At 40.6% G+C, this 10,348-nt stretch overlaps 1 protein-coding gene across 6 annotated transcripts in view; it reads left to right on the plus strand.

Moving 5' to 3' along the window:
• The window catches only part of LOC135222048 (protein kinase C, brain isozyme-like), a 548,910-nt gene that overhangs the window by 448,277 nt on the left and 90,285 nt on the right, over positions 1-10,348 (plus strand). For all 6 annotated transcript variants that reach the window (XM_064260187.1, XM_064260186.1, XM_064260188.1 and 3 more), the window contains exon 9: positions 9,676-9,828. In XM_064260187.1, the coding sequence (XP_064116257.1) occupies positions 9,676-9,828 (153 nt within the window). The remainder of the gene's footprint in view (positions 1-9,675; positions 9,829-10,348) is intronic.

Raw genomic sequence — 10,348 nt, forward strand, 5'->3', positions numbered from 1 at the left:
TTCAATGTAAGAACAAATATCATGAAAATAAATCATTGTGCAATACATTTTGAGAGTTGTTACTTCAAAGTATAGGCTTAATGACCCATAAGGCCACCCACAGCTTTAAATTTATACATGTGTGACCAAACCAATGAACAGTTAGCTGAAAAAAAATTAGACTGGCCTTATGATTGTGGTCTAGGCTGAAAGGCTCGGGGGGGGGGGGGGGGGGGGGGTGGGGGGGGGGGACGGTTACTATGACCGGGTATACAGGGTTGCTCGTCAGGATTGGCTCATTTTGGCAATTTTGGTCTATAGAAGTAGAGATGGCCCAGGCCCTTATCCCAAATAAGGTATAATAATTTGGGTCCTTGACAACACAGGTCTAGAGCTATATTGAACTGTTAATGCTTGCCATAATGATATATCTTAGTCTGAGCAAATTTAAGGTAGTTTTGTGAAAAATTTAAGTTCTATATAATTATTTCACCATATAAAATTAGGTCGAGAGATAGGTCACTTTTGCCACTAGACGAGGTCTCTTGATACCCGCTAAATTTTCCAAAGCCAGGTCTAGAGGTCAGAATTCACTGAGGAGCATCCCGTTCCAAAAAAATGGAAGAACCCCCACCCCCCCAGGCTCAAAGGAGCAGGCAGAGATGCAAAGGCTAGATAACACAGAAATCCTAGTTATTCTAGGGCCTACTGTAATTTATTTTAGGCTCAACCCTACAGTTTTATGACTTAAACTTGTAGGCCTGTGCCAAAAATTATATTGGGGGATTTTTTAACAGAGCACTTCGAGAGACAAAGATTTTACTTAAGTTGCACAGATCCATAGCTGTAGGCCTACTTTAGTCATCTGTCTTATCACAGCATTTCAAATTATTGTTTACAGCAATAGTTATGGGTAAATATTAACATTTGTGTACAACTAGCCCCCTTCCCCCTACCTGCTAAAACAAAGTCATTGTAAGTTAACTTTCAAACAATAAGGAACAACTTTATTTTATTAGATCCTTGTAGGGAATTATGTAAGCTTTGTAACGAGCCATCAGACAAGAAAATCCGTGCAATATTAAGCGAATAGTGGCGGAAAAACGTCATATACTGCAGCCTGCTGCATTGTTTGAATTACTGCCCCAAGATGGCGGACTTGTTGACGTATGTCCGGCCGGCCGATGCGGCATCTAGGCTTTTATATCTATGATCCGGACAATGTCGAGAGAGCCATGAAATTTGAGGAGTAGCTTTCGGTGTGTTTTCTCCCACTGATACCGGATGCTTCAACCGCCAGCGGAGAGATTTACTAATATTTCTGTGACTATAGGTTGAAATAACGTAAATTTTCGGACAAGGGGATTGTAAACAATGATCCCATTTTCAGCTTGAAATAGTAGAGATTTTGCTCGTTTTCAAATACTGTTCGCGTTCAGGAGAATGACTGATTTGCGTCTCGTAGTTGCGTGCGTTTTACTATCCCAGGTGTTAAGGATACGGAAACAAAGGTATGATTTTGGCGCTCACATGATATAGCTTCTTCTGTCACGTACATGCGTGATGAGTGATGATTTCTTCGTCCTAAATTTCGTAATACTGACAGACGGAAACTCGCCGATAAAGCACCTAGCTGAACGTAGTTCGATCTGATGATAATTCGGCCCGAACCAGAAAAATAAACAGAAAAAATGTTTAGCGATAACCGGTTCTTGTCTCCAAAGAGATTTGCAACCCGTGTAAATGTCTAATGCAGATTGTTTTTTTTGGTAGAATTGATCCTTCTCTGAAGTGATTTCATTTTTCTGTGCTCCTTGATGTTGATCTGCAATGGGTTGGTGTACTGACGCAATCAATGTGTGATGGTTCCACCTCCCAGGACGTGCCGGCAAGAGTAAGGCTTTATTTCATTCATTTGCCCTTGTGGGATGGCACTGACTTTTTTATAGTTTGACTCTCTCTAATCTCTAACAACGGCACTTTTGTTAACGGCGTTATTCTCCCCTGGTGAAGATGTCCCAGAAGATTCGACTTGACACTCAGTCCAGAGTCAAAAGGTGAGATCCATTCGTCGCCTGGTTGGACGAAATGGCGAATCCATTTTTAACGCATTCTGAGATTTGATATAATTCAGAGCTGCTGATGAGCTGAATTTTTAATACCATTCAGCAGTGGTTCCCAGCGTTGGGCGTAACGGGGGGAGGGAGCTAATTTAATTTCTTAAATTGGAGTGGGGGGGGGGGGGGAGGGGGGAACTCGATGACCTCTTAGGCTTCTTCCGCCTGAATATAGAAATTATATATCCACATAAATATAAGAATGATGGTATATCACCACAGAGGGCAGCAGGATTTTAGAGGCGATTAGTTGGAGCTGGCAAAAAATAAATAAATAAATAATAAAAACTTGAGAACCACTGCGCCATAGACCATAAAAAACTGAGACCCTTTAACTAGGAAAAAAAATTTTTTTTTTATGGACACGCCATTTCGTCGAACAGGGGTGAATCATTCAGAATCGTCAGGGATGTAATGAATCAAAAGATAGGACATTTTAGGATTTGAAAAGAAGGTTGCTAAGCGGCTTTGGAAAATGGAAAGGGGGAAGCTGTTATGGTGGTGGGCGAGGTGGGGGGGGGGGGGTGGGGGGGCACTAATTCGTGACAAGGAAGACTTGAAGGTCAAGTAAGTATTGAAGGCTGCTCAACAGAAGGAAATCAGGCTACGGAATGAGGACATGAGACGTCATTTATTCAAGAAGGTTTTACTATTATTATTATTATTATTATTATTATTATTATTATTATTATTATTCAGTTGAAACTTATCTATATGGAACAAGCCCATCACATGAGGCCACTGACTTGAAATTCAAGCTTCCAAATATTATGAAGGTATTCATTAGGAAGAAGTAAAGGCAATGCATAAAGAAGAAATCCCACTTCTTACAGAAATAAATAGATAAAAAAAATGCTATAAAATACAAGGAGAATAGTACTAAGGTAGTAATGCATTGCATTTTCGCTTGAATTTCTGAAGAAGTAGTCCCAGTTACACGATATCCTCTGAGGGGAGGCTGTTCCTCATCCAGGGCGTGTGAGGATCAAAGGACCTTTGGAGCTTTTGGGGAAATTCGACAGCGCTGAGGCACATTTATTCCATACTGGTGCTGCTGCTCAGCGGATCTGGCTGTAGGCAGGTAGAGGTCATGGATCAATTGTGAATGTGAAAGATCTCAGGTTTACATATATTTCCAAACTTTCAACTAGACTGGGAAAGAACTCATACAAAACCTCTCATTCAATAACATTCAAGTACGAAGACGTTTGGAGAACTGGCTGTGGGCAGGTAGAGATCAGGGATCAGTTGTGAATGTGAGAGACCTAATAAAATAGAGCTTATGAAAGTATTTGACAGTAAAAAGTTTAGTCTAGGGATGTTTCTTTTCACTCTCTCACATAATATAAGATGTTCCTTATTGACCTGTGACCTGAGACCCTCGAGCGTAGAAATACACGTAAGTAACTGATCAAATTGGGTTGGTACAGTCGTCATCAAAAGTGTCGTTCTGGTTGAATATGCTGCTTGAAATGGATTTTGTATTTTGTCTTTCTAATGGGCCAACTTCCTTCATTTGTTTTTGCCCTTACCACACGTTTCCCTGTATTCATCTTTGATCCTCTCTCTCTCTCTCTCTCTCTCTCTCTCTCTCTCTCTCTCTCTCTCTCTCTCTCTCGCTTGTTTGGCTGAGTTTTACTTCTCTGTTTAGTATCGTTTTGAGAACTTGCAGCAGCAGCGTCTCCGTTGAAGGAAAATCAGTTACTCTGCATGAATTGATGTGTGAGCTTTATGCCTTTTTGAAGTTTTGGAATCACTGTTATATTTCAGTGTTTGTGTGAGTTATTATTATTATTTTTTTAATTTTGTAATGTATTTTATTTTTGTTTATCACAGTCATCGTATTTGACTGGGTGGTTTTATAGTTTTTTTTTTTTTTTTTTTTTTTTGTGAGGGGTTCTGGGTTGCATCCTGCTTCCTAAGAGTCCATCACTTTTCTCACTGCGTACTGTTTCTAATAGCACACTCTTCTGCATGAGTCCTGGAGCTACTTCAGCATATAGTTTTTCAAGGTTCCTTTTCAAGCATCTTGGAATCGTGCCTCTTGGCATCCCTACGATTATGGGTACAACTTCCAGCGGCTTATCCCATATCTTTCTCATTTCTAATTTCAGGTCTCGATGCTTATCAATTTTTTCTCCTTCTTTCTCATCTACTCTGGTGCCCCGTGGTATTGCGACATCGATGAGTGATACTTTCTTCTTGATTTTGTTAATCTGCGTCACGAAGAAGACCCTCTTTCAAACATACGCTGTTAAAAGGATTAGCTGTCGTTAGCGAATTAATTTTATATTTAAGCTTGTCTAGTGTTCTTATTAATCGCTTTTCTGAACTCAGCCACATTATTCAATAACTGGCCAATATTCATATTGGTATGCAATAGAAAGGATGGGAGAATGTTGCCTTTTTATCTCAAAAGAACCATATTATTATTATTATATTATTATTATTATTATTATTATTATTATTATTATTATTATTATTATTATTATTATTATTCAGAACATGAACCATGTAGACATGTTACATAAATTGCTAAGGGCAAGATTCCACACGAAACGAAGTCAGCGGCAGAGCTGACAACAGTTGCATGGCGCAAGCAAGAGTTAGTTCCGCAAATGAAAACTGCACAGGTGAATGGGCGAGCGGCCACCAGCGATTCATAATTGGAATGCCACAGCTGCATATAAATGGGCTTCATTAAAAAGGAGAAAAAAAAGATGTGTTCTGCGCGGAACTTAATGCAATTAAGCCCCATTTTTTTAACTTTTTTTTTTCAATTTGGGTCGCTAGTAAGCGAAAGGTTGGCTGGAAAAGTTTCTTGTTAATGAGTCGACTTTTTAGCCGATGGGGAAATCGTAGAACAGAATAGAATGGGATCTAGAATTGAGGCCAGCGGCCAAGCGCTGGTCCTCATGATGAGGCCATTCGGCGCTGAAAGAGAAATATAGTATCAAGAAGGTTTGAAAGGCGTCACAGGAGGAAAACCTCAAAGCAGTTGAAGAAGTACTATGAATCAATTGTTAGGAGAGGGTGGAAAGTAAGATGGAAGAAAGAGAATATGAACGGAGGTACAGTCAAAGGAATGAAAGATGTTGCAGCAGCTAGGGGCCTAAGGAAGGGATGGGGAAATTATACTATGAGAAAACTGTCGAAATGGCTACTATTTGTCTGACCGTCCGCACTTCTTCTGTTCACCCTCAGATCTTCAAAATTACTGTGGCTAGAGAGCTGCAAATTGGTATGTTGATCACCCACCCTCCAGTCATCAAACATTCCAAATTGCAGCCCTCTGGCCTTGGTAGTTTTTAATTTATGTAAGTAAGGTTAAAGTTAACCATGATAGTGCTTCTGGCAATGCAATAGGACAGGCCACCACCGGGCTATGATTGAAGTTTTATGGGCCGCAGCTTATACAGCATTATACCGAGATCACCGAAAAATATATCTATTTGCGGTGGCCATGATTATAGTGCGCTGTACATCGGCGCATTTTTTACTTATTTTCGATTTGTTGTTTTCGTGAAAACATTCGAAAGCTCATGTTATGGATTTCATTTGACGTTCTGTCTGATTTTCCACAAGGTCTCTCTTCGCCTTCCTCAGTGGCCGGAGTGAAGTGGCCAGCGGATTTTTGAGGGGTCCCTCTCCCCCCCCGGGTTACGTCTTGAAATATTAACGGGAACAGAGGCGGCAGTCTTTGATACCGAGCCGAGCGGGTTCTGGCTGGCTGGCTGCTTCCTCCTCTGTAAAATACACTGCCTTTTGGACTCTCTCTTCTCTCTCTCTCTCTCTCTCTCTCTCTCTTCTCTCTCTCTTCTAGGCATTCAGTCAAACGGGGTACCATAAGGTCTTGAGAGAGAGAGAGAGAGAGAACGGCTTTTCATCAAATGGGAAATTCAACCTGTGAACTGTCTCGTCTCAAATATTCTCAAAATGCTGCTACTCTGACGCTGTTGACCTCTGTTTGCAGTTCGTTGTGCTGACCACCGTTGAGTTTGTTGTTTTGAAGTTGGTTCCAGAAAAAACCGGTTGTCACTGCAGTTGTCTTGATATTGAATACAAACGAATTTCGTGTAAGAGCTCATTACTTGGATGGAAAATTGAACATTTACCAATGAAAGGCGTTTTTCAAAAAAATGTTTCTTCTGCGCAGTCGAGTTTCTGTGCAAAGTATAATGCTGTATGAAACCATCAGCTACGACCGGTAGGGCTTCAGTCGCTTCCCAGGTGCTTACCACGCCTCCGGAAATATGTAAAAAAAAAAAAAAAAACCTACTGAGGCCAGAGGGCTGCAATTTGGTATATTTGATGATTGGAGGCGCGATGATCAACATACCAATTTGCAGCCGTCTGTCCTCAATGGTTTTTAAGATCTGAGGGCGGACAGAAAAGTTGCAGAAAGCGCTGCCAGATGTACGATCCATTGCTACCTTTCATGTTAAATAAATGTTTTTAAAAACTACCAAGGCTAGAGGGCTGTAATTTGGCATGTTTGATGATTGGAGGGTGGATGATTAACATACCAATTTGCAGCCCTCTAACCTCAGTGTTTTTTGTTTATGTGTGTAATATAGTATATATATATATATATATATATATATATATATATATATATATATATATATATATATATATATATATATATATATATATATATATATATAGATCTGAGGAAGGAGAGAAAACTTGAAAAGTTGTAGCAGGAGCATCTAACCTGAGGCCTTTCCAATTTAAGCAGTGTCTAATCTTCACAAGGAAAACTTGGCAAGGCCGAAGACTCGTTATGAAAGGAAATGGCCGAATCTCAAAGCGTTGGGGACGAACAAGTCTCTCGTTAGGGAGTTAGGTGACAAGTTACAGAGAGAGAGAGAGAGAGAAAGAGAAAGAGACAGAGACAGACTTTCAGGTGGAAAAAAAAAACACAAAACCTTGATTGTCCACCGATTAGAGGTATACATGTGCTTAGGTCTCATTATTATTTGAAGTGGTTTAGAGTTGAGGAAGGATTTGGTTGTGTTTGCGAGGTTGATTATTGCAATTTATATCTTTCGTTGTCATTGAAATATTGCTTGGGTTGGTGTTGGCTGTTTCCAATTATTTGTAAATTAAAAAGAAAAAAAAACTTTTAGATGTCTACCCCAGAGTTGGTGTGTTCATTTATACCAAACCAAAGATAGGTCTGCCCCGAAGGGGGGTTGGTTATAGTGCTGTCATTGCACCTCATGCGGTGCACTGTAGCCATTCCTTAGGGTTCTTTGCAGCCTCCCTTACTTCCGCGCCCTTGGCTGCACCCCCTTGCATCCCATCTACTGTACCTCTGTTCATATTCTTTTTTCTTCCATCTTACTTTCCACTCAGCTCCTAATAGTTGATTCGCAATGCAACTGCTTTGAGGTTTTCCTCCTGTTACACCTTTCAAACCTTTGTACTCTTAGTTTCCCTTTCAGCGCTGAATGACCTCGTAGGTCCCAGTGCTTGGATTTGGCCTAAATTCTATACTCTGCTGTATTCTGTACCGAGTCAGGTTGGGCGTCTTTACAAAGGTTAGGAAGCGATCATTGGCTGTGATTCTCCTTTGCCACGAAGTCAGAGACATAATATTATTTTCCTATGTCTTTCTTACTCGGGGAGTAAGCTTACAAATTGATTTGTTGTTGTTTTTGTTGGGGGTTAGGAAAGGTCTATGGAAGAGCCTAAAAAAGGTCTGAAAAAGGTGTTTTGCGTTGAATTAGATACGTGAATTTTAGAATAGGATTTTGATGATTTATTTATTAGAATGAAAATGTAAGAAAGAAATGCTTTGCGTGTCAAACAGCACAGAAAAACTATTTCCAATGAAATATATTGTACTTATATTAATTTTCGTTGGGGAAACAAGGCTCTATTTGACGTAGATTCGAGCACGTTTTAATGTACGTTTTACTGTACGTGCAACGTCAGGAACATGAAATTTAAGATTTATGCGTGAGGGAGAAATCTTGCATGCATCCCAATTAAGCCGAAGGTCGGATCACGCCTTGTTAGGGTTGGTGAGTTGAGGTGTGCTCTTAGTACTTCGTGAAAGCCTTTCGCTGGAACTGCGAAGGAACTCAGAAAAAGGAATCAATAAGTAAACCGAGAACTTCCTCGTCACGACTTCAGTAGGAGTTGGCAGCGAGGCAGCAGCAGCTGGGCTTAGGACTGTGGGAAGGAACGAGTGGGAAGCCATAGAGGGTGCTATCTACTTTAACTAGGCTTTAATCTCTCTCTCTCTCTCTCTCTCTCTCTCTCTCTCTCTCTCTCCAAAGGACAGTGTAGATAGGCATTTGTTTTAACCTGTGTAGGTAGGATTTATGATTGACAGACACAGCAAAATTCCCAAGAGGATATAATGTCCGTGCGCGAAGAAAACGAATAGCCAAATGAAGGGCAAAGCATTACACATGCACATCCCTTCACAAACAAAGTACAGATGCCTTACTTAGGACATTCACTTCCTTGTCACCTGTTGTCGTCAGCGACCCTGACTCCATCAGAAAAATTGTTCCTCATATGCGCAGCATAAAGAGCTGATCCCGTAGGTGACCTAGTGCCGCCAGTGCACCTCCTAGGCTTTACTTTAGGTTCTTTGCACCGTCCCTTCCATAGGCATCTAACTGCCGCAACCCCTTTCATTCCTTTGACTGTACCTCCGTTCATGTTCTCTCTCTTCCATCTTGCTGTCCTAACAATTGTTACACAGTGCAACTGTGAGATTTTCCTCCTGTTACACCTTTCAAACCTCTTTACTGTCCATTTGCTTTTCGGCACTGAATGACCTCTGAGGTCCCAGTGCCTGAATTCTATAAAGGATTGAAAATCTCCAGGTCTACACACAATATATAAATGTATATATGTACACTGATTCCAAAACTGCAGTGTCAGGTTTGAACCAGCTCTCTATTGAAACATCTCTCATGGAGAAGATGGCCGACCATTTCATTGCCAGCCGACGGTTTCAGGAAAAAGAATTGATATATAGTATATATATATATATATATATATATATATATATATATATATATATATATATATATATATATATATATATATATATTACAGACAATGAAAAGGTAGTTAGTGTGTCTTAAATAGACTACTGCTATACAATACGTGGGGTTAATTTGTACATCAATGCAGCTATACTATAAGCGTGTGCTGAACATTAATAGCTGTGAATATTTACGAGGCGGACGATGTCTCAACTAAAGTAAGTATAGCGTCTTTTTGTTTATATCATTTTGTTTTCGTCACATCTTGTTACCAGATATTTTGTTTTTCATCACGCTTTGTTAACAAGCTAGAAGTTTGTCCTGCTTTGTTGCCATGAGTTGCCATAGGTTTGGTGTGGCTTGCCAGATTGTGTGTGTGTGGCGCTTTGCTCTTTCATTAGCATAAGTCAGTTGATGATTTTTATGTGTAATATAAACTTTTTTCTATTCTAAGATACATTTCTTCCTCACGTCCAGTTGACGCGATCGTCGTGCGTCACTGAGAAGTTGGCAATGAAGCTGTTCGCCTGATCATGACTGATATTTTTGTTGTTGTTGTCTCGCAGGGCACCGACGATCTATATGCCATCAAAATCCTGAAGAAGGACATCATCATCCAAGACGACGACATCGAGTGCACGATGGTGGAGAAGAGAGTGCTGGCATTGGCTAGCAAGCCTCCTTTCCTGGTGCAACTGCATTCCTGCTTCCAGACTATGGTGAGTGGTCGTCAGTCAGTGACCCTGACCCTGTCCCTGACCCTGACTGTCAGACATGGCGTCGTCCTGTTGTTTGGCTGCAGTGTGCGGACGGATGCGTGATTGTCAGTTTCCCTATAGGTCCCAGCACTTGGCCTTTGGCCCAAATCCTAGAATTCTGTTCTCTTCTATTCCTGGTAAAACAGAGATGATGGCTTAGATCAGTGGTTCTTAACCTTTTCATTGCCACACCCCCTCTAAGGGTTGGTCCTTTCTTTCACGCCCCCCCTTGCATCTATGAGTCATATTCCCTCCCAGATTGAAAGGAAAATAAAAAAAAGTGAGAAAGAGAAGGGGTTTCGAGGGATAGGAAGGGAGGTCAATAATTACAAAACATGGTCAGCCCAACGAGCCTAACTAGAGTAGTAGACTCTAGGAAAGTAACGTTATAAGGAGGCGATGCTGTTGCATTTTTTCATAAACTTCTGAATATCAGTTCCTCACTCTTGTTAAGAGAATAACGAATATAATTAGATCATTT

The sequence above is a fragment of the Macrobrachium nipponense genome, chromosome 3 (genome assembly GCF_015104395.2).
Source record: "Macrobrachium nipponense isolate FS-2020 chromosome 3, ASM1510439v2, whole genome shotgun sequence".
Lineage (NCBI taxonomy): Eukaryota > Metazoa > Arthropoda > Malacostraca > Decapoda > Palaemonidae > Macrobrachium > Macrobrachium nipponense.